The sequence below is a fragment of the Dermacentor variabilis genome, chromosome 10, assembly GCF_050947875.1.
Source record: "Dermacentor variabilis isolate Ectoservices chromosome 10, ASM5094787v1, whole genome shotgun sequence".
Classification (NCBI taxonomy): Eukaryota; Metazoa; Arthropoda; class Arachnida; order Ixodida; family Ixodidae; genus Dermacentor; species Dermacentor variabilis.
In genome coordinates, this window is record NC_134577.1 from 121,839,988 (window position 1) to 121,865,233 (window position 25,246).

Here is a 25,246-nt window from a genome sequence, read left to right on the forward strand (position 1 = left end):
GAGCATCTCCTAATTTTTGGAGTCCGGAAAAATCAGTCGGCGACTGTATTCTTGCAGTCTTAGGCTCCACCGCGCCAGCCATCCTGAAGGGTCCTTTAAATTCGCTAGCCAACACAAGGCGTGATGGTCGCTGACGACATTGAATGGCCTACCATATAAGTAAGGCTGAAATTTCGCTGTAGCCCAAACGATGGCGAGGCATTCCTTTTCGGTTGTAAAATAATTGCCTTCCGCTTTTAACAACGACCAGCTAGCGTAAGCTATCGCGTGTTCAAGTCCGTCTTTTCTCTGGAATAGGACTGCACCCAGGCCTAGGCTACTAGCGTCAGTGTGGATTTCGGTATCGGCGTCTTCGTCGAAGTGTGCAAGTACTGGAGGCAACTGCATGCGTTGTTTGAGTTCTTCAAATGAGTCAAGTTGCGGCGTTTCCCACTTGAACTCGACATCACATTTAGTTAGATGTGTCAGCAGCTCAGCAATGCATGAAAAGTCCTTGACAAACCGCCTGTAGTAGGCACACATGCCAAGGAATTGACGCACTGCCTTCTTGTCGATGGGCTGTGGGATGGGACGCCCCGCCTTTGTGTTGACTATCGCCGCCCGAACGAGGTGACACGCAAGGACGCATATCCGCTTCCTAGCATTCCCTCGATCGTATCCAACGTTGGCGGAGCGAAGTACTTCACTATGCTCGATGCAAGCAGAGGATACTTTCAGGTGGAGGTAGATCCCTGTGACCGAGAGAAGACTGCCTTCACTTGTCACAGGGGACTTTTCCAATTTACCCGTATGCCCGTCAGACTTGTCGGTGCGCCTGCGACTTACCAGCGCCTGATGGACCGTGTCTTGGGTGACGCAAGGTGGCACCATGCTCTTGCTTACCTGGACGATGTTGTGGTGTACTCGCGTACCTTTGATGGGCACTTACGCCATCTCAGGGACGTGTTGGAGCGTCTGAGGTCTGCGGGGATAACGCTAAACCCGACCAAGACCCAGATCGCAGCAACCCGAGTAACGCTACTGGGGTTTAAACTTGATAACGGACGCCTTCTCCCATGTGATGACAAGGTTCAGGCATTATTGAACTACCCGTCACCGGCAGACATAGGCGGACTAAGACGCTTTTTGGGGCTGGCGAACTTCTATCGACAGTTCATCCCAAACTTCGCTGCACTGCATGCCCCCTTGATTATGCTGTTGAGGAAAGGTGAGCAGTGGAGGTGGGGTCCCGAGCAAGAGGAGGCACTGCGCAACCTCGTAAACGCGCTCGTGGAAACCACCGAGTTAAGGCTACCAGACTCGAACAAAGAATTTGTCATTCATACGGACGCCAGCGACCTTGGCCTAGGAGCGGTTTTGCTCCAACAGCACGAAGGTAGTTTGCGCCCGGTAGCTTTTGCCAGCCGCTCTTTGACTCCTGCAGTGAAAAATTATTCCGTGACAGAAAAGTAATGTCTGGCGATCATTTTCGCTCTCAAAAAGTTCGACTACTATATTGATGGAGTCCCATTCATTATTGAGACCGATCATATGGCACTAACTTGGCTTAGGCGCTTAGGAGAGCCGAGCGGCCGGCTCGCGCGATGGGCACTTCTTTTGCAGCGATACGATTTTACCGTTCGCTACAGGAGAGGAAAGAACAATGTTGTGGCGGACGCACTTTCGCGCGCGCCCGTTGATTGTGAGAAGAGTAACGTTACTACTCAACTCACCTCGCCCGAAACTGAGCTTGAGAGCGGACTAACCGCTGCGACGATCGACGTTGTCAGGAGGGGTAACATTAATACCCATCGTGACTCCTCAGTGACTCAGCCTAAGAGCAGAGTAACTGCTACAATGCTCGACGGCGCTGGTTCCGAAGGAAGGGCAGACGAACCCCCTTCGCAGGCGAAAGCGTGAACCACTTGGACTGTGTCAATTCAATGGGGAGTGTGTTCGGCAGAAAGGAGCTGTTAGAGGCACAGCAGGAGGGTCCGTTTTGTAAGAAAGTGTTTGAGGGGCTCCGGGAGCCCGGCGGCGCGGCCGCGGCGCACATGGATGCAGCTGGTATTGCTGTGGGTGCGCGGCGCTCCAAAACAGCTGATATTGCTGTGAGCGCGTTGGATTCCTACCTGCTAGACTCTGACGGCATCCTGATGAGATACATTCCTGCGTAGAAGGATACACACAAGTCCTTCAAAGCGGTGATTCCACGCACGCTGAGAGGAGCACTTTTACGCTACTTTCACAATATGTGCCTGGCTCGGCATGCAAGTGGCCCTAAGACTTATCTGAAGTTGTGCCGCTTTGCTACCTGGCCTGGAATGAAGTGGGATGTGATGCGCTACGCCCGCTCTTGCAATGTGTGCCAACGCGTGAAGCCGCGTGGTGGACGCCCACCCGGGCTCATGCAGCCGATCAATAGCCGAACACCGTGGCAAATTGCGGCATGTGACGTCATGGGACCTTACCCCAGGACACCGAGCGGGAACCGATTCCTTCTCGTAGTCACAGATCATTTCAGCAAGTGGGTGGAACTGTTCCCCCTACGGAAGCTGACAGCACGCGTAATCATGGGAAAGCTGATCAAGGTGTTTACACGATTCGGCTATCCTGAGCAGTTGATAACGGACAATGCGTCCTACTTCACTGCCAAACTCTTCGTGGACTCTTGTGCAGCTCTCAGCATTAAGCACAGGAGAACAACCACGTACCATGCCCAGGCGAATCCCACTGAGCGTGTGAATCGCAACATCAAGCACATGCTAGTTGCATTTGCGGGGACGCACAATGAGTGGGATGCTTGTCTTCCCGAAATTGGATTTGCTATCAGGTCGACAGTGAATCGATCGACTAGGTATACACCCGCCACCCTCAACCTTGGGAGGGAGCTGTTGAATCCGGTAGAACTTACTCTACAGGAACGAAGCAGCACGGAACTGGTTGTTTCGTCGGCACGTGCCGATTATGCGACTGGGCTGCGCGCGAAGGTAACAGAGGCTTTACGAAAAGCGCGACGGAACCTGAGCACTGCACGTGCCGAGCAGAAAGCGCAGTACGACCGCTCTCATCGGGAAGTTCACTACAAAGTGGGCGACCTGGTGCTGAGGCGGAATCACGTTTTGAGCGACGCCAGTAAGAAATTCTCAGCTTCTCTGGCGCCGAAATGGACAGGACCGTACCGGGTGCGAGAGACTGTCTCTTCGCTCGTGTACAGGCTTGCGGACTTGAAGTTAAGACCGATCAGCCGACCGGTGCATGTCTGCGATCTGAAACCCTACTACGACAGAGGGAATGAGTGGCCGGGGGAGAACGCTCTCCCGCGCCCGCAGGCAGCGGCATCGGGTGGCACAGCTCGACGTTCGAGCCCAGTGCGGCGTTATAACTTGCGATCTCGGCAGAACTAACTCTATCCGGTTCGCGGAGGCTATTTTATTGTGCGTGATATCGGACGGAACGCTCCTCCAATGCCTAGCATGCAGGCTTCCAGAGCGAGCACGCGCTTTCTCTTTGGAAGAAGCGAGAGTGGCTAACGGAATTGTCGCAGCAGCAGACCGCCCGTCAGGAGCCGTGCAACAACATTCAAGCAAGAAGAAAAGACAGTCTTCACTGTTGGTACGAACGAGCAGGCCGTAAGCAGTCAGCAGCGCAGTTCAGGCAACAGGCGGCGAGAAAAGACCCTCCGGCGGCTAACAGCGAGGTGAGAGGTGCAGCGGGCGACTTCCGGTCCGGAATGGTCGCAGCGGCGCAGAATTCGCGGAACCGCACCACACAGCTCCGCGACCGAGTTTCGAGCCCCGCAACCAAGTACCCAGCCTCAAGGCCGAGCAAAAGACTTCGCCCGCAGGGACAGAGTGGACCCCTGCTGCGCAGCGAGGTGCAAGCCATCGTCAGGGGTGAGTCGGCACGCCTTTGCCGATCTTGCATGCCGACACCCGCGAGGGTGCGCAACAACAGAGAGAGCTGTGGCGGAACGAACAGAAAGAAACGCGTTCTCCAATACCAGAGGACAACGTACCCCGGGAACACCAAAAGGCAGCTGTCCTGCGCCATATCGAGGCTGGTTCGGGGATCGCGTCAGCCTAATCGAGGCAGCCAAGAAAAATCCAGGGGCCCTTTCGCCACCACTCCTGGGCAGGTGACGCCGCCGAGAAGCAAGGTGACCCGAACCCAGCAGCCTTCTTGCCTCCTACTACATCCTATTGCTGTCAAGCTGCTCCGTACCATGATTCGATGTTCCGGCCTGGCTCGCGACTACCCACACGGCAACAACGGCAGTCCGCAGCTAGAGCTGCTCCCTCACCAACGTGGACTCAAACCGTGTTGGTGTCGGAGTAGCAGGTCCCTCTCGGAAAAGCCTCAGGTGACGGCGGCCTCTTAGCGGCTAAAGGGTTATTTTAAGGAGGGGGGGATGTGGAGATCGCACGCGCATCCCAATATCTCCGGAGCGGCCACGCAGTTATCACGCGATAATCACGTGCTCGCTCGCGGAGAGTGACTGGGAGAGGGCACGTTCGCCGCTCCCGCTGCTCTTCGCGCCTGGCCGCGATGCCGCAGCCCAAGGCACCCCGTTCCCTCCTTTCCCTTTTTTGGAACCGGGGTGACTCCCTCTCCGCCGCTCGGGGAGAAGCACTATTCCCCCGATGCACCGTTGTCTTTCGGCTGAGGAGCTTGCGACTGGCCGCATCTCAATTCAGCCGCTGAGACCGCCGCACGCCGTCCCCCTGTTGCGCCCGCCCGGCCTTTGTGAGCGACTGACCACCCCAGGGCCCGAGCGCGGATCCACTCTGGGTGAGCTGAACTCTTATCAGCCTCTTTTGTGGTTACCACACTGTGCGGTTTATTTCACCCCAGACGTGCGGAATGCTCCGCCGCTGAGGTTTTGTGTTGTATTTGTATGTGCTGTTGCTGTTGTTGTCAGTTGGTATATTTGTACACTAAGGTGAATAAACACCTTAGGTCGAGACTCACCCTGTCCCCACTGGCCTGAACCCGCCGTGGTCGCAACTCACTGCGAACCGAGGGTTAGGGGTCACAGCTCTGACTGTTAGGGCTGCTGCGAAAGTGCTAGTGAGCGACTGCCGTTCCGCTGGCGCTGCGCGATCCAGAGAAGGGTCAGGTGCGCACGCGCGAACCTGAGTAATACCCCTATAAACTCCAGGCTGAAGTTTGTCAGCAACACTTTAGTTTTTCCTCTTTGCAGTCGAACGATCCCTCTTACGACGTAAATTTCACGGTCTAGCAATAGACGTTGGTCACCTTCAATGACGCCTTCTACATCGGCAGGTGTTTCGGTGCCGACAGAAATGACAATGCTGGAGCGTGGCGGGATGCTGATTTGACTTTCGAGCGTGCTTAAGGCGTGGTGACTACGAGAGCTCTCCAGCAGTATCGCACGATCTTCCGACAGTGTTATCGACTTCGACTTCAGGTCGATGATTGCGCCATGTTGGTTCAGGAAGTCCATGCCGAGAATGACGTCTCGTGAACACTGTTGGAGGATAACGAAGGTGGCAGGGTAAGTGCGGTCATGAATGGTAATTCTTGCCGTGCAGATTTCAGTCAGCGTGATGAGGTGTCCTGCAGCGGTCCTAATTTGAGGGCCTTTTCATGCAGTCTTAACTTTCTTGAACTGTGCGGTGATGGGTCCACTCATGATGGAGTAATCGGCTCCTGTGTCTACTAAGGCAGTGACTGCGTGGCCGTTGAGAAGCATGTCGAGGTCGGTGGTACTTTGTCTTGCGTTACAGTTAGGTCTTGGCGTCGGATCACGGCTGCATCGCGTTGACCTGTGGCTGGTACGTGGCGTTGTCAGGTCGTCTTTCGTCGGCGTATTCTTTGCTTCCAGACTTTGTCGGGACCGCACCTCCATCGGTTGCTGCTTTTAGTTTTCTGGATATGGGCTCGCAGACCGGCCCCGGGCTGACCCAGTGTATGGTCGGCGCTGCGGCGACAGGTAGCGGCCTGGTGATGGCGAACGGGACGGTCTTCGATAAGTCCACTGAGTAGCGGCAAGGTAGTTGGCGATATCACGAGGGCGTTCACCTTGCTGTGGGCGTGGAGCGTCGACGGCGAACCCTCGCAGTCCCATCTCCCGGTGTGGGCATCGTCGGTAGACGTGACCCGCTTCACCGCAGTGGTAGCATAGCGGGCGGTGGTCAGAAACGCGCCATACGTCTCTTCCTCGGGTAGCTGCGCTGGGCGACGGGTGGGCGTGCTAGTGGCAGTGGTCGACGGAATTGCGGCGTTACAGAGCCCTGGTGCGGTCGTGGAGGGGGACCTTCACGGCGGGATAGGTCATTGCTTCTGGCTGAGGCTTCGATGATTGTGGTTGCACCTCGGGAACTCCAAGCGATCGCTGGACTTCTTCTTTGACAATTTCGGCGATTGAGGCCACTTGAGGTTGCAATGAAGGGAAGATTTTCTGAAGCTCCTCTCGTACGACTGCCTTCATAGTCTCCCACAGATCGTCTGTGGCCAGCGATTGAACTCCAGCATAGTTTGTTGACTTGGTGCGGCGGTCGAATTCGCGGTTCCGCATTTCCAGTGTGTTCTCGGGGCTCGTCGCCTCACGGACAAACTCTTCAACGGTCTTCGGTGGGCTTCTTACCATTCCGGCGAAAAGTTCCTCCTTTACACCACGCATCAGTAGGCGGACTTTCTTCTCTTCGGACATTTCCGGGTCGGCATGGCGCAACAGACAGCTCATTTCCTCCCTTGAAGATTGCGATCATCTCATTCGGCAGCTGCGCTCTGGTCTCCCGTAGAGCTTGGGCTCGCTCTTTTCGCACGATGCTTATAAATGTTTGCAGGAAACCGCTTTGGAACAGGTCCCACGTCGTCAAGGTGGCTTCTCGATTCTCGAATCACGTCCTGGCGGTGTCCTCCAATGCGAAATAGACATGTCACAGCATGTCGTCGCTGTCCCAGCTGTTAAACATAGCGACCCTCTCGTATGTCTCCAGCCAGCTTTCCGGGTCCTCAAATGTGGAACCACGGAACGTCGGTGGTTCCCTGGGCGGGGGGGGGAGCTGCAGAATTGTTGGGGCCGCTGCGGCTGCCATTGGGGATGTCTTCTTGGTCGTCTAAGGACGTTCTTCTTGGACTGTTTTCTTGGTGGTATCTGGTAGAAGACTGTGTTCTGGGGGCAGTTGCTGTAGCTGGCGGCTTGCTCGATGTTCCGGGACGACGTTGGTGTTCTTGCGGTCCGGGCTTGGATTATGGCTTTTCGGGGGCGTCCAATACATGAATATAAAGCACCTCCACCAGATGTCACGTGGTAGTGACGTATGAAGAACACAGTAGCAATACTGAGAAAGACGAAACTAGTGTTTTATTGGACGAACTTGTGCCCTCAAAAACGGTCTACAATGAAAGAACGGCGACAGCGGCGAACACAGTCGGCGATCAGCGAAAATATGATCAGCTGGTCAAGCGCGTTGGCTTTTATACATCAGTCGTCGAATGTTCCAGCGTAATCGTTGGGACCCGCGTGCTTTCCACAAAGTTTTACATTATTCATGTCGCGCACAGATGTGATCAGATTACACAAGGTTCGGTCACAGACAGTGGATGGAAGCATCGATAACATTCCAGAAACTTCCAATACATACAGGCGCATCCTGCGCTGTGCGATAACATTTGTTAGGTGGTGAAACGTTTCGCCCGATAAACTTCGCGCTACAATGCAAGATCATGTTACCATACCAACTCGCCCAACTTTCTATCCTTTTGCTTATGCTTAGTGCAACAGGTTACTCAGTGGCATAACCAGAAATTTATTTCAGTGGAGGGGGGAAGGGAGGTCCCGCCGGCCAGTACCACTCCTGTTACTAATGGCGCCGACCCTTCGTAATTCTCGCCAGTGGCTTCAAAGCTCGGAAAGCATGACGTACTGAAAAGTGTTGTTTTCCGAAATTCAGTGTCTTCTCATACAGAATTGTTACATGGTGAAGCATACGGGAAGCATTGTTGCGTTGAAGCATACCAAAAGTGGGAAGGGGCACTTGTAATGGGGCACAGTATGCATTCCTTACATACTGTGCCCACGAGCACACTCTCATACGCGCACACACCCACTCCTGTCACATTACAAACACCGATATGCTTAATGTACTGGCAGGCTTTCAGAGCCATTTCAGGAGATTGGAGCCCTTGGGGACAGTAAAAGGCGTGGATTCATTTTTGCGGACGCGAATAGATTTGTGAACATACAAATAAAATAAGTCAAGTCACAAATCGATTATCAACTACTCTATTTTTCGCATATTTGGTGAAATACTTGGTTGGGGTTGATGCATTGCACGCAGCATTACCAGGGTGCTCAATTGTCTTTTGTTCCAAAACCAATTCTGGAGTTTTTTTGCGGCGAAACAACAATCTGATTATGTGGCATGCCTGTCTTGGTGCAAGGGTCGTCCGGGTCATCAACTCCACTCGAAACAATTTCTATACGCAACAAAGGGAACAGTGGCAAAAGCAGCACCCATGTGCGAAGGTATATTGACCACTGGAAGGCACGCAGATCGTATCACAGATCGTATCCCATACGTGTGTTCACGTAGCACGTGGATTCATACGTTTACATGTGCAGTTCGGAACTTATTGTTGATCTGCAAACTTCTATGCATGATTGCTGTAGTTACCAGCTTTGACAGTTGTCGAGAACGACTATGCATGATCTCAGAACTGATTACTGGTTGGCCACTCATACGAACATATTAGTGGCAAGCTTTATGGTCACGTTGGCCAACAGCAGTTACTGCCACGGCACACTGCCTTGGCCGTTCGGCCTTATCGGTAGTGCTTTGAAAGGTCGCTTGTGTATTGGGGACAGAAGTAACGGGATTTACGCCAGATCGACTGGCGTCTATTCAGTCCACACGACACACGGGAAGCTAACAAACTGCCTCACAACAAGAGCGAGTGTACGGGATGGTATGAACATTGTTCTCTACCGCCATTGCCATCCTTGCAACACACCGTACAGAGGCATTTCATCTTGGCATGATTCTTAGATGCATTGTTATTGGGCATAATACACATTTTGTCTATTGTGGTAAAGTATATCAAAGCACATCGGTCATTTGGAATGCACATTAGACATTTGCCGTCACTTTTTATCTTGTGCCTGTAGGCGCAAATTGTTATAGCACATTTGTAATTTTATGTCACCGTTGGCTTTGTATCTTGCTTCACTGTTGAGCAGCACTCACTGATTGCACAGTAACAAGCTTCGCCAAATAGCTACAGATTACGTCAAGTGTTCCAAAAGTACAATTTTTCTTCTCCAAAACTGCTGCAAAATGCTTGTGTAGCTGCTCCTAAACTGCTCCAGAATGATATTTTTCCGGTTCCCAAAATTGATCAAAATCTTAAACTGGCTGGATCACCACTGAGTATTACATTTTACATGCATGGCGAAGGCGAGCAACAGTGCGGATGCACTGCTTATTCCGGAAACGGTCTTGCAGTTCACACACGTGCATGACAAATGAAATGAACTGGACACTTTAACAGAGCGCAGATACACAAGAAAAAAAAGAGTAAAAAGGTCAAATGAAACCAGTGCACCACACAGCTATCACTTAATCACATAATCTATGGATGATGAGCAAAATGAGAACAAGGTGAAAGCAGGAGCCAACGTTTCAACAAGTGGGCTTGTCTTCTTCAAGGCCACATGACAAGTCCACTTGTTGAAACGTCGGCTCCTGCTTTCACCTTGTTCTCGTTTTGCTCATTGTCTTGCATTTCTATCTACCGCCTTCCTCATGTTTTCTCTGGATAATCTATGGATGATAATTCTATTTCTGTTGGAGAGCTATTCAGGGCTGATTGAGACAACTTGAGGTTGCCTTTTTTTCATGTGATACACTTATTTTGTTTGTCATTTGGTCCGGGTGGTGCAAAAGAATATTTGCTGCAAAGCACGAAGTCGAGGGATCGAATCCCAGCCACGGCGGCCACATTTCGATGGGAGTGAAATGCGAAAACACCCGTGTACTTAGAGTTAGGTGCACATTAAAAAATCCCAGGTGGTCCAAATTTTCGGAGTCCCCCACTACGGGGTCCCTCATAATTAGATCATGGTTTTGGCATGTATAACTCCATAATTTAATTTTTTAATTTGCCGCAAGGCATTGCCAAGTACGAGGTTGAAGTTGAAGTTGGTTGAACACTGCTGGGGGGCACGCAGCTGTTCCCCATTCTTGATTCCCCCTGGCTGCACATTCTTGGCTCAGCAGCCGTTTCATATGGTGGTTCCCATTGTTGATCCTGCCAAGTGCGAGATTTGTTCCGTAATTCGCTTTTTGCACGCCAAAGGGACTCCACCCGTGGGTATTCGTCAGTTGACAAAGGTGTATGGCGACAAGTGTATGTCCGTTCATCACGTCCTAAAATAATGCAGGGAGTTTAGTGTCGGTTGGAAGGAAGTCCACGATGAAGAGTGGAGTGGAAGATCGTCATTTTTGGAGGCAGTTATCGAGATCGTCCAACGCGAAGTGCTATGAAACAGGAGGATCACCGTCCGTGAACTTGTTGCTCAGATTTCTGGGAGTTCTTACGGTACAATGGAAAGAGCTTTGACTTAGAAATTGGGATATCACGAGTGTTGTGCTCGATGGTACCACGGCTGTTGACATTAGACACAAGGAGAAACGCCTTGACTGTCCTCGCCAGTTCCTTCAAAAGTGCCAAGAAGATCAGGAAGGATTGTTGGACTCTATTGTTACGGGAGACGAAATGTGGGTGTTTCATTTCACTCCCGAAAAGAAATAAAAATCCAAACAGTGGCATGACCCAGAGTCATCAATCGCAAAGGAGTTCAAACAAACACCTTCTGCTGGCAAAGTCATGGCCAGTGTTTTTTGGGATCATAAGGGGATACTGCTGATAGATTTCATGGATCGTGGGACAGCAATCAACTCAGACAGTTTTTGTGCAACCCTAAGAAAACTCAGGCGAGCTATCCGGAACTGCCGACAAGGAGGACTGGCAGCCGATGTAATGCTGCTTCACGACGATGCCCGGCCTCATGTCTCCCGTCAAACCCAGGAACTTTTGACAAACTTTGAATGGACCGTCATGCCACACGCACCGTACAGTCCAGATCTCGCGCCTAGTGATTATCACTTGTTCGCCAAGTTAAAGGAACATTTGAGTGGCCAACGCTTTCTGGAGCGACGATTAATTTAAAGAAGAGCTGAAATGTTTCAACGGGTTGCAGGGTGTCTACCAACCTGGAAAACCGGGAATTCTCAGGGAATCTGAATAGTCTGGAAATACTCAGGGAGCTCTGGGAATTTGTGCTTCTATGAGGGAAAATTAGCTGTAACTTTATAGAAAGGGAACGAAAGCCTTGCTAATGCTGGCTCCAGTAACAGAGGAATCGCAAAGAATCGTCATTGACGCCATGTCATCGGCACGATGTATTGCCAGAGTAGTTAACGACCGTTTTTTCAGACGCCCGATTTTTCGGACATGCCCGATAATCCGCACGGCTTTGCGGCACCACCACGTACTCCATATAGTCAATGTATATTTCCCTGACTGCAGGTCCGAAATGGCATTAATCAAAGCTACCACCGCCGCCATTTTGATTATCTCACCGCCCCGAACCGGCACTCTCGCACGCCGGTCCACTGGTAGTCGTAGCCACCACCGCTGCAACGTTAGGCCTAGCTGCTTCTACGTTCGCTATTAAGCTTTTTGCCGTGCTGTGCCGTATTTTTCATGGAAAGAATTCGCCACTGTCAGCAATGGCACCAACTCCGCCTTTGTAATCCTCGCGATTGGCTTCGAAGTTCGCAGAGCACAGCGCGTTGCATAATGCTAGTTTTTAACAGTTAGCTTCGCCTGAGTACAACAGTGTTAGTCGGTGAAGCATAACAAGCGTGGGAAGGGGCAATTGTCACGGGACACAGTATGTATTCCTTAATTATACACGCGTGCACCCCCATCTCCTGTCACAGTATGAGCACCGATATGCCTAATAAGTGTACTGGCAGGCCTTAGGGGAGTATGGTAGAGTAAACCCCCCAAAAAATCGAATTTGCAATTTTGGCACAGAAAAATCAACTGCACTATGAGGAACAAACCTTCGGAAGCGGCACCTCGAGCGCCCGCTCAAAGCGGTTCAAGTGTCGCGCCGAAGTGTGCCATGCGTCCTGGCATTTAAGAATGGCGGACAGTCTGGTTTGTTTATCGTCGTTCGCGGTTTTCTTCGTTATGGCGTGGTTATATTTTTGTTTGTGTGTCTGTGTGTGTGTGTGTGTGGTAAGTAAATGATTTGTACTAAAAAATAATAGATTAATTAAAAGAAAATGAGACATCCACCCAGTTGTAGCAACTGCCGCAAAGAAATCCCATACGGGTTCTTTGAATGAAAAGCATTGCAGTTGATGAAAATTTCGTTCTGGTCCAGGGCTCGAACCCGGGACCACCGCCTTTCTGGGGCAGCCACTCTACCATCCGAGCTAACCAGGCAGCTAGAAGATGGCAGGGCGAAGTCGAATTTGTTAACAACTCGAACCAAGAGTTTGACGCAATAGCCCTTTGTAGAAAATAACTATTACGTCAAACTCTTGCTTTTGCTTACGTGGTCGTGGTCGCCTCTGTTTTGAGTTTCAAACATATTACTTGTCCAGAAGATGGCAGGGTCATCCAGCAAATGGAGCAGAATGAGGACTTTCAACGGTAATCGGTCTTCTGAGCCAGTGTATTCATGGACGAACACAGAACACAGAGTTGCTCAACCAACTCATATGACACCACTGCCCTAAGAAAACGTTGTCAGTGCTTACACATTGAAGACAGCAACTAACAATGCTGTAGCCTACTACAATGATGGTAATTCTGCATGAAAAGCTGTTCCAGAGGCCCTTGGAATTGTTCCAGGTCTGTTTTGTAATATTGCCCTCGACAGGGCGGACAAAGAGCGTGTTGTCAGGGCAGAATTCTATGACTCTGCTGAGAGCAAGGAAGGATGACTAATAAAAAGGAACACTAAGAAGGGTTTTGGAGACACCTGCAAAAAAGTCAGCAGGGAAATGTGTTCTGCTGGGGCATTTTGAGCATCCACAAGCAGTATTCGAACAGAAGACTTCATTTTTCTCAAATTGCATTATTTTTTATTTTTTCAACTTCAATGCACCTTTTCTCAAAGTATTCATCCCATTCCAGTGAAACATTGTACACATGTACTACAACCAGTCATAAATATTCTGAACTAAAGAACTCTCTGGTAATATGAATGACAACACTGGAAAAATTTACACTGCAAGAAACCCCCCTTCTGGCTTTGCACAAGCAGAGATATTTTTTGGGGGTGCAAACTCAAAAGTGGATATGATATCTCTTTAGTTCAGATATAACCTACTGGTATCTAGAATAACACTAATATCATCACATTCCTCTGCGTTCTTGCAGAGAAAAGGTACATCAAATAATCAAAAACACCTGAAATTTTGGGAGTGGGCCACAGTAAAGGAAAACCATCTAGAATCAAACAAAGTGTCTCATGTTGTACCCAAGAGCAACTTTTATGAGCACGCGAAGTTTGATGCGAATATCTGCAGGTGCTTCTAAAATAATACATTAAAACTAACATGTACCATTTACCCTACCATACCTTCTTAAGAGCTTTTTCGGACGTGCCTGTGGCAATTTTAGCCCTTAAGGCTAGCTAAAGACGTGCATTTAATGATTTTTTCGGAATGCCAGATTTTTTTGATGTTCTTGCGACCCCTAGGGAGTCCGAAAAATGGGACGTTCACTGTACAACTGACCAAGAGGATGCCTCAAATGATCCATGGGGTGAAAGCATGGCAGAAGGAGGATGAGAGCAGAAAGGACCGATGCACTAAAGAATTAATGGGAATGGAAGTGTTCCGCCGCCTCTTTGAAGGAGGTTGAGCTCAAAAAACAGTGTTGGCTGACGACGAGATGCAGCTGGCCCTCATCCAAACCAAAATAAACTCTTTAAAGCAGTGAAACCCAACACTGAGATGTTGTGTACTGACTGAGAGTATCTCAGGACAGTTGAGGTTGACTTCCCAGCTGCTGAGAGAGAATCTTAGTTGTGACAAAGTTCAGGCCTCATACCGATGAGCGTGCTATCAGTTGATAGAAATAGCTCATATTCAAAAATATTTACTTATGTATGCATGTCCTTTTCATTCGTATTTCAAAATGTTCGACTCAATTTGCAATGGGTTTGACCATTTCTTTCGCTGTGCATTTTACTAACACCTTCCTTCTGCTTTCTTTTTAAATAACATAGGTGTTACTCCTCATTATTCAAATTGGATTGTCGTTTTTTTTTGTTTCAACATGCTTACAAGAGAGTGACAGCATCGGGCAGCATGTTGTCAGCCTGTCTTGACATAAAACAACTTTCTAGCTCGTTCAGGGAATTTTGCAAAGGTGCTCAGGGAAAACCTGGAAAAATCAGGGAATTTGGAAATGTCAACTTGGTAGACACCCTGGGTTGGCAGTGGAGTTCTACGACATTGGGATACAGAACTTGGAGCACAGTCTACAATAATACGTACAAAAAGATGGCTATTTGTAGAAAAATAGAGCAAAGTTTCATCTTTCCAATGACGTAAATTTTTATGAGAATAAACAATGTTGTCTATTTCTTAAATTGATCACAACATTATTTCTGGATCAACCCCCGTAATTGAGACAGCAATTATATGGACCCCAGTGCATTCCTGCCGTTGTCGTCACCACGCGCTGTATGCTGTATGTGTGAGTGAAAGCATGTGACGGTGAGCTGACAATTGTGGCTCAATCTCACCTGTGCAAAAGAGGGGAGAGGAAAGCAGGAGGCATGGGTTGGCAGCGCACTGTCTTCTGGCGTGCGCATAGTCGCAGGGGGTAGTGACACTATACCTTGCCAGCACTGAGTATTCCGCATGCGCATTATTTTGAAAGCAGGGATGGAACTGTTGTGCCAATTGCTCCAACTTGTTCCAAACCATCGAGCTGCGCCAACCTGCACGAAAACACTAATTTCGAATTAAGTTGCCAAATTTAGCAGGGTGTGCTTGTCCAGTGGCAACCACACAGCCATAGACATGCATTGGCTAGCACTTAGCCCTGCAATCCAAGCCAAAGCTACCCGTTTCAGCGTCAGCGTCTTTGGCGTGTGGGTGTGTTTTGTGGCAGAATTGTAATTGGGTCACAAGAAAATGTAAATCGTTTTGTGCTATACAATGCATTACGAATGTTTTATAAAAGTGTTCCGCATTTGTGTATATGTGGGCCAGATAAAGATCAGATGAACTGGCATCAGATGGGGCAGTCGGGAAGGAAAGCAGCACGGAATGAATAAGGTTGTACAGTCTGCTCAACATGCTTGTTATAAAATTTTAGCACTGGATTCTGTGCCACATTCTGCGTCGATGAATGGCCGTGCGTGTGACATTCTAAACTTACTTTTTCCGGTGACTGGATTGACAGTGCAGCATGCCATCGAACGACCTGCCTACTTTCGTGAAGCTTTTTGGTCACAAATATCCAATTGCAATCGCCACTGATATTTGCACTCAGGCTACACTATTTTCTGCATGGCCTCAAAACACACAATCAGATGCTTGCCTCCGCAGAAAGTAAGCCAAGGATCTCAAGTTTCATATTTAGTCAACTTTAGCGGCCAAGTTGGGGTCATAATTAAACCTTCGGCAAAACCACGAACCTCCGAAATTGCGTTTGTGGCAACAATATTCACGACACGACTTGCGCAGATAGTCCAAAAATGTTAATAAACCGTTGTTCGGCAAACGAAACATCTGTTGCCCTTTTTACACTGGCTTTATGGAGGCTGTGGTGGAACCACGAATAAGTACGAATAATCGAGCTTATTCAAAATATTGGACGACGCATACTGGAAAGTCTGTAATCATTTTCATCCCTTTATTATTTTCAGAAATATCTTGGAGCTTTTTCTTGGCAAGCGATGTGAAATACTGGCAAACTTCCAATGACCAGTACATCACGTCACATTTATTCTGCGGTATTCTGCTATCTTAACTGAAGGCCATAGGACTTTAATATTACCTGAGGGCACTGCGCAAATGGTATTCACTGTTCCTCGGTGGGTGTTGTTCATGGCAGCCACTGCGAATATTTCTCATTCATTGTGCACAAACGCATTTAACTAAATAAATTTATAAATTTAACTAATCGACAAGATGTCAATGATAATCTTGTGGATGACGTTTACAAATGACCGATAACAGCATTTAAAACAACCTAGGATTCGTGAATAACCCAGCATGGTGGCCTAGTGGCTGTGGTGTTGTGCTGCTAAGCCCGACTTTTCACTATCAAATCACATCCGCATTTCGGTGGGGGCAAAATGCAAGAACACCCGTGTACCGTGTATTGGGTGCATGTTAAAGAACCCCAGGTGGTCAAAATTAACCTAGAGTCGCCCAATACGCCGTGCCTCATAATCATATCATGGTTTTGGCACGTAAAACCCCAGAGTATAATTTTAATTTAATTCGTTAAGACGTTTTAACAAGAAAAGCCTGTGAAATAAACAGTAAAATAATACCAATAAAAAACCACTGCGCACCAAAGATTGGATCAAGCTTTACGCAAACCTTCTCAAATAGCACCACTGGGAACGAGCGGCTGCGCATTTGTCTTGCCACGTTAGAGCCGCTTCAGCAGTTTCTTGCTCGCATCTTCGGTCCCTATAAAAGGCGAAGTAGCAAAATATTATTGGTCTACTATTACAGCATGATCTTGTAACAGTTCACTTTCCCAGGCCTTTACATGACCGTGACCCAGGTTTGCACGTTTGTAATATGCACAATGCACTGATGACAATGTTTACGTCTGAGACCACTTATATTACTGGTGCGGGGATGCGGTGTCACAAGGATTTCATAAAAGTATTGTGGGATGGGTGTTTTTTGTCGGAAGAAGGACCCCACAAGGTCTAGATCACTCTCTATATATGCTGTTATCGGTCATTTCTCGATGCATTCCACAACCTTTCCATTGGCACCTTGTTGAATGAGTAAGTTAATAAATGTTAGTTCATTAAAATTAAATATTAGCTGCTTGTTCACAATGGAAAAAAAAAACTTATCATTAACACTAGCCTATCAACATAGATTGAGTGCTGTTCACAGAAAGCCCTCGGTTACTTTTTCTTGGCCATATTTAGTAGGCACATCTATTGTGTAATTTAATTGTGCTTTCTGAGAAATCTGTGTGAGTTTCCATTGTAGCTTCATGCTACAGTCAGGTGGAGGACAATTTTTCCCCATGATGAATTTTGCTCACCTTGCGGGCTTCCACGGAATTTATCTGCCGTAAACTTATAGGGGTCTGCAAAGTGAAATAAGGATTACCTTTTCTTCATGTGCCTGCATTTCACTCATATTTACATTTACCAAGCTGCTCCAGAACGCATATATACTGCTCCAAAACGGACAATTCATGCTCCATACCTGCTCCAAATTGCTAAATTTGCCGCTCCAAGAGCTGCTCCAAAACTTCCTTGGCCACTTCCATCCCTGTGAAAGCGATCTGCTGAGTGTAGTTGTACCAACGGTGACGTCAACTGATAGCTCTATAGGCTCTGTGATCTCGCTGCTGAGTTTGCGTTGAAGCAATAGACAGCACGAAGGTGATCGCACGTGATCCTCTCCACCTCCCGGCTGCTTCCTCGTTCACTTGCTTCACGACTTCAGGCAGACATTACGCTTAGGCATAAAAGGCACATCTGTCGGACATTCCCGACATGAGTCATTGGCCTGACAAATAAAACAAACTCCCAGCTGTCATTGCGCAGCTTCTCACTCTTTTTGCACGTACATGCAAGGCTTGGCACAATGTATGCAAAAATTATGAACTCTCAAAGAACAGGCAAAAAGCTAGCCCACATTTGGCTGCAGCTGCGCCTATACTTATGCACCGCTGCATCAGCTGAACGCTCATTGCCACTTCATGCAGCTTGCCTGCCTGTGCCCCTTCAAGCCTTTTGCAACGTGCCGCACGAGACAGCCTATCCATGCCAGCCAATGTATTGCAAAATGAACACACATATAGAGCTGCGCTCAAGTTTAGTGTTAGGGAGTATGCTTATCGACGGCGAATTTTTCCCCTTCCTCCATGCCGGAATGCTTCATGCCTCCATGCTTTATGCCTCCATGCTTTATGCCTATTTGTGCCTATTACATCTTGAATCGGTGCGTGCATCGGTCATGCAAGATCGCCGTTCCAAGATCACGTCAGTATATTTGGGGCGTGCTCCACCACTGGAAAAGCTGGCGCTGCCATCGGCGTGTCGTAGTGTGAGAGATCACGTGGATACAGTGGCCACGTCGGTTGCTTCGGAAGCGCCGAACAAGCTGTAAACGAAAGTCCCAGCTGTGCTGCGGTTCTGATTAAGTGGGGAGGTTTTTCCACTTCGGGTGTTTATTTGACAACACTTAAAGTATTGTAATAGGTAGTGGCTGCCTTTGAAGGCGTCCAACATGGTAGGCTACTGCTCCGTGCTGCAGCGCTGGACGTACGGAGCGGAGCCCGGAGTCAGCGTTCACATGTACCTGCGGGCAAGGAACTGTGTGAAGCTTGGATCGTGAAATTTAAAACTGGCAAGCAGCCGTCAGCTACAACTCGTGTGTGCAGCAAGCACTTCCATGAGGAAGATTTCTGCTACAGCGTCGGGGCTGGAATGTTTGAGTAGCAGAAAGCGTGCACTGAGACGCTCGCGCAGATGCAGCTGCCCGGCTAACGTCGTGAAGCTTTGATCTATGAACTTGATGCTAAGCACTGGCTAGTTTACTGGAATAGAAAGGGAACGGTAAGAAGCACATTAAAAAAGGCAAGGCATATGCTCATGTTTGTGTTAGCACCAAACAATGAATGTATATGATATTGAAAGGGCCAAGAATTTAGAATAAACAGAAGAAAAAAAATGAATTGTCACGATGGCATATCACAAGTTGGCGTAGGCATCGTCCCTAGATAAAGCGAAATTGTTTTTGAACAGCTCCGATAGTTTGTCAAAATGAACATATGCTGCTGCCTTAAAGGGCCCCTCACCAGGTCTGGCCATTTTGAGCTGACAAGCGCGGAGCATTCATTGCGCGTTAATCATTGCATTTGCAAAGAGTTACATTGCTACGCTCCGCGGAGAGGTCTGAACTTTCAATCCAAATGACGTTTTTCCTTTCTCTCACGGTGACCGCACTCCAAGCCGGACGGTGACGTAGTTGTGTCCCTGCGCCTACATAGTTGTGTCTGCAGTGTGACATCGCTCGTGGTGACGTGGCTTCAAGAATTATTCGAGGCAACATTTTTTATTTGTGTGATCTGTTGCTTGAATTGACTAATTGAAGTTTAGAGAAATAATAAAACACACAAACGGAATGTCTGCGTGTTTTTGTTTTACTTCGTACCGAAGCAGGAGAGATACACTCCCGCTTCGTCTGCTTGTTCCCATGGTCATGCAGTCACGTGTGCAGGTACCGAAACTATGCCATTTTCTACCGTGTTCCTGCGCATGATCATGCTCTGCGATAATCCACTTGTTCTGCTTTAGTATTTGTGTAGCACTGAATTATACCGCCAGTCATGTGTTCTTGTGCGCAGCGTACAAAATCATGCGCTGCACGACACGAGACATTACAACAGCTTGTGCTTAATGCCGTCAGCAGAAGTGCACAGCACTGCAAAAAAGAAAAAAGAAAAGTTAGGAAAAAAAATGAAGGCGGGGCCCATGACGTATGCGCCACGCGATCCTCAAGGTCCGGTATGGGAGAACGCAGGGAAGGAATTTCGCTTGCTGAGGCTAGACGGGGCGAGTGGAAAGTGTCTTGCTATGCAGTGGAGCTTGCCTTCTAAAATCATGGGTTCGTGGCACTGAAATATTTCTATCTCTGCTATTAATGAGCTGATTTCAAAAATTCTAACGGCAGAACGCTCCCCAGAGAACATGTACCGTATTTATTCGCATAATGATCGCACTCGCGTAATGATCACACCCCTGAATTTTGTCATCAAAATTCGATTTTTTTTATTTCCCGTGTAATGATCGCACCCCGAACTTGCCACAGCGATATGTCGTGTGCCAAGTCTAGCTAATCATGATCGCGCTTACCATCTATCGTATGCTACGCGAACGACTCTTCAACCAAGCGGTCTGCACGCACCAAACATACTTAAGTAGATGCCTCATTTCATCCCTTTCCGCACTTCCATGACAAAAAGAGGTACAACTAAACATGCCTTTATTATGTGTAGGCTTTATAATGGTTGTGGTCAACAACAAAGAAGGCGTCTTTCAGTTCTTCTCATCTGCACTCGTGGGCACGCAACAAATCGCGAGCAGCAACGATAGTAGCCACGTTTACACTGATACGTTAAAAGTTTACCCTATTCATACGCCAACGCTTGCAACACAGCTAAGATATTCACCCACCCTTAGCGGAAATGTGCCGTATTAGGATAGTAGTGAAGACAGATGCCACAGTTTCCGCAGCATGCCGGCCATGTGTTTCTATGTCACTGGCAGGTAAGCGCGCCCATCTGTTTCTGTCCCCTCAAATTGGACATGGCTAAGTTATTGCCGCAAACTTGCCGATATTAACGAATTATTCATTACACGGAAGAAACTGTTTCAATGCACGTAATGTACTCACGAGAAAAGAAAAAGAAACTCGTTCGGCATGTTCGGCTTGCTCCGCCGGCCGCCAGTGTTGTTTTGGTGTCCCGCACCAACGCGGGACACCAGCATCCCGCAGCAAACGCGGGACGAAAAAACATTTTTTTTTTTTTTGCGGGAAATTTAACCCGCGTAATGATCGCACCCTTGAATTTGCGTCAATTTTTCTGACAAAAAAGTGCAATCATTATGCGAGTAAATACGGTAACAACTTCCGGCATATAACCAAAATTTGCTATGGGGCCTTGTGAGAAGCCCTTTAACCTCACTGAACAATGCAAAAATGTGCTTGCAGCTTTCGCTGCGAGCACGTTTGGGGACGTGCATGCAGACGCGCAGTCAGTCGCTGTGAATGCGTGTGATCTTAGCATTGAGGTTTCATTCTGTTATGCTCTATTTCATTATACAGACAGCCCACTATAAGAACACATTTTACATAGTTGGCGCTCAGCGATTGCCTGCCTTTCACGCAAGAAACTGGCTCCAGGGACTCCATCGCGGTGACCACTCGCAGTGGACGTTGACTGTATGTATTTGGTAAAGGTAGAGTAAGGTAGAGTAAAGGTATTTGGTATTTGGTCTGTAAACCATTCTGTGCTTTTTTTTACCCAAGATTATTATTTTGACAGCAAAGAAGTGTCGTTTCAAGAGTACTTACAGAAATGTCCAGGAGGGCTCCCGCATGGTGTTTTGATTGAGCGTCAGTCAAACCTATGAGGAGCGCGTCGCGTTATCCCTTATCTGTCACAAGCGAGGTGCTTCCGACAGATGGCGACTCCGCAAGTCTTCTCCGCCAATAACGGCCACCATAAATAGTAGCTTCATTTCGACTCGGTACCTGTGTCGGTTGCGTGTCTTCAAAATTGCGTTGTCGCCAACCATGATCGTGTCGTCAGTGTTGCCAGGTTTTGCTGTATGTGGCCAAATTGGGCTACAGAAAAAAGCTTGATGTAGACGTGGCCGAGTTGGCCATGTAGCTATATTTGGGCTCCTTAGAATCTGTGACTTGGCTTTGTTTGGGCTATGAGTTGCTCTGTTGTGAGTGAAAAGGTGTGTGTACGAGACGTGTGCTGACGTGGTGGTTTATGACGTCTTTCCTCTCTGCAGTTGGGCCGGAGCAGGCATGCTGTAGCACGGCCAACCCATTTGCACACCGGTTCAAGGATGGCCGCAAGATCCTTGAGGAGGACTCTAGTCACCAGTGACGACAATGAGGCACCAATGTGAAACGGGTGGCCCACTCTGCTGCCCTTCACCGGAGCTTGCCCAACACCGTCCAGCCCAGGACTATTTATTACGTACTGCATCAGTGACTGTGGCAACAAGGAACTGGAAGCGTACAAAACTATGGACACGTGCATAGCGTGCGGCACTCGCACACAGAAAGAAAAATTGCGTGCGCAGTCCTCCCCGCCAGATCCCGCTTTTTCTTGGAAGAGGGAGTGTGCACAGCCCAATCCCTTTTTTTTTTTTTCTGAGTACTGCACTTGGATTGCTCCCCAACTTGTTGGTGAATGTTTTCTGTTTTCTTTTCCACTCCTGTTTTCTCGCCATTTGTGAGTCGCAGGTACAGTGCAGCCTCACCGTTTTTCTCAGCTCGTCTAGGATTGACAGTGCCTCTCTCACCTCACTGTTTTTGTCTTCGTACGGTGTCGTGGGTTGTACGATGCCGTATGGTATAAAACACCAGCTGGTACACACACTGCTTCCCTTTCTTTGTGCTCTGATGCAGGACTGCATAGTCCAGGCCAATTTGGCACACTATAAAAGGTGCCAGTGTCCTTGTAGGCGACTGACAGCTGCAGTTGCACCGACTTCCTTGCCTTCCTGCCATTGCTGCTGTCAGAGTACTGGGTTACTCATAATGTGAGGCTTTCAAGAGGGAAGGATTCATTGCAGCTTTTGCACTGCAGGTGACGGACACTAAGTGTTTAATTTGTAGTTGGAACTTCAAAAGAAGCCTCGGCAGATCTTTTGCAGACTCTTAAAGCGTAAGAACTTTTGGGCTAGTCGGTCTAACTATTAGGGCCATTGTGCTTGAGCAAACATCGAAAGCCGCCCTTGCCTATTTATGTCCGCGTCACTTAAGCGCTGTTGTCCCAGCCTTAGTGCACACACACCAAGAATACTGTCAGGTGTTGAGTGAAACATCAAAGGTCTGCAAGATTATCCAAGTGGAGCATTTAAACTCAGTGCTGTGTCTGCTCTCTTGTCCGTCCCGTGTTTTCGCATGCATGTCAAGCCTGCAGAATTTTCAATGACTCGCATACCTTGACAAGGCAGTCTGTAAACAGCCGTGGTGCCCACCCACTAGGTTAACTGCAACCTTGGTAGTTACGGGCCTTGAGATTTTACCAGACAATCTAAGGCTAAACCATCTGCAAAGTTTCTGAATATCTTGTGCATGTGAGAATTCCTTGTAAAAATGTTTGTGGACGTAGCCTTCACTGACGCCCAAAAGTCAGAACCATCTGAGCATCCTGGACGGCAAAGTGTGGATGAGCTCTTGGCAGCTGTAAAGTAATTTTTTTTCTCACGAGGACTTTGACCACAAGTCGTAATTTATCCACTGTGCTTATGCCTTTCCTACTGTGCATTTTTAAATCTTGTTTGTTTTAACATGAATTCATACCTCTTTTGTCACCGTCTCTTTTTGTGTATTCATATATTGAACTATAGCTTCAATGTCCAGCAAAAGATTTCTGGTACAAGTTTCTGCTGTACCAGCAGTTCTGGCAGGTCCCTGGTTTGCCACATGCATGGTCTGGTGCTTGTTTCAAGCACATAAAATTTGTCCAGTCTAGTCCCACTGCAACAAAAATCATGAAGTGCAAGAAAAATTTCATTGCAGCAAAAATTTTGTCATAAACATTTAGTAAAAGACAAAAAATACTGGCAGTAGTTTATTTCCAGAAATTGGTCATTTTCACTGTTTATGCTTTCGAGCCAGCAGCGGCGGAATGTTTTGCTCATAGTTTATTTATTTATTTCAAATACCCTCATGGCCCTGCGGGCATTATTGGAGGGAGTGGAAAAGACATACAATAACACAGATAACAAGAAATGTAAACACATTCATGGGTCGCAGCATTACATATCATTGCATTATAGCATAGCATTGCATACATAGCATTACATAGCTCACTGCACTGAGTTTTACAAATTTCAGCAACTGTGCACATCCATGGAAAGCTAAAAAAAAAACGAAAAAAGAAAACAAGAACTAACAACGCAAGCTAGAAATCAGCAACACAGATTCCGTGAGGGACCACGAAACGAAAGGCACGCATGTCATGAAGACGAAATGGAGACACTTAACTTATTCTTAAAATGCTCGAGATCGTCGGCGAGTGCCACATCTGCTGGCAAGTGATTCCACTCTGATGATGTAGTTGGAATGAAAGAAGTTAAGCGAGCGGTAGTGTGACAAAGTGGAACGGCCACTTTGCGTGGATTGTCAATGCGCGATGAAACATAGGCGGGTAAAGGAGCAAAGCGTTTTTCAAAACAGGATTCAGATTGTAGATCTTAAAAAAAAGACAGCCGTGAAATTTTCCTGCGCAATGAAAGTAATGGTAGTGACAAAGTGTTTTTCATTAGTGTGACACTTGATGTGCGGTCATAGTTGTGGAGGATAAAACGAGCGGCACGGTTCTGAACAGCTTCCAACACAGATATAAGTGACTTAGCTTGAGGGTCCCATATCGACGCGGCGTATTCAAGCTTTGAACGAACCAGGGTTTTATAAAGAATTAGTTTGACTGAAATGGGTGCAATAGAAAAGTTTCTTTTTATGTAACTGAGCATGCGGTTCGAGTTTCCAGTAATGTAGGTGATATGCTGATTCCAAGATAAATTTGATGTCAGATGTACACAGAGGTATTTATACGAGGTAACTGGGGCTAACGAAGCATTGTTGATGCTGTAAGAGGCTGGTGACGAGACGCCTTGACGTGAAAAGTGCATGGATTTGCATTTTGATGTGTTTAAAACCATTTTCCATTTAGTACACCAGTCAGTAACGCAGTTAAGATCTGCTTGCAGTAAGTGGACATCAGTATCTTTAATTTCACGGTATAGTATGCAATCATCTGCAAAGAGTTTGATAGATGATTTTATATTGTTAGGCAGATCATTAATGTACACAAGGAATAACAAGGGTCCGAGTACCGATCCTTGTGGTACCCCAGACCTAACCAGCATTGAAGATGATTGAAGACCATTAACGTGGACAATCTGCGAGCGATTAGATAAAAAACAACGAATCCATGCTAGAACATTCGGATCGATATGAAGCTTATTCAACAGCAGACTATGGTATACTTTATCGAAAGCCCTGCAAAAATCTAAGATGAAGACGTCGACCTCTGAACCTTCATCAAGAATGGAATAAATCTTGTTGCTGAAAGATAACTGTTTTTCACAGGAAAACTGCTTCCTGAAACCATGTGTAGGTTGGAAAAATGAAAATGATTCAAGAAAACCAGATAACTGAGATAAGATTATATGCTCTATGATTTTACATGAAATGGAAGTTAATGATATGGGACGATAATTGAAGGGTGAATG

General features: G+C 47.7%; 1 protein-coding gene across 2 annotated transcripts in view; it reads left to right on the forward strand.

Annotated features, from left to right (window-relative positions):
- cdi (serine/threonine kinase) overlaps nt 1–23,315 on the forward strand; it is a 73,051-nt gene extending 49,736 nt beyond the window's left edge. For both annotated transcript variants that reach the window (XM_075673358.1, XM_075673359.1), the window contains exon 5: nt 21,785–23,315. In XM_075673358.1, the coding sequence (XP_075529473.1) occupies nt 21,785–21,882 (98 nt within the window). In that variant the 3' untranslated portion in view covers nt 21,883–23,315. The remainder of the gene's footprint in view (nt 1–21,784) is intronic.
- The last annotated feature ends 1,931 nt before the right edge of the window (nt 23,316–25,246 follow it).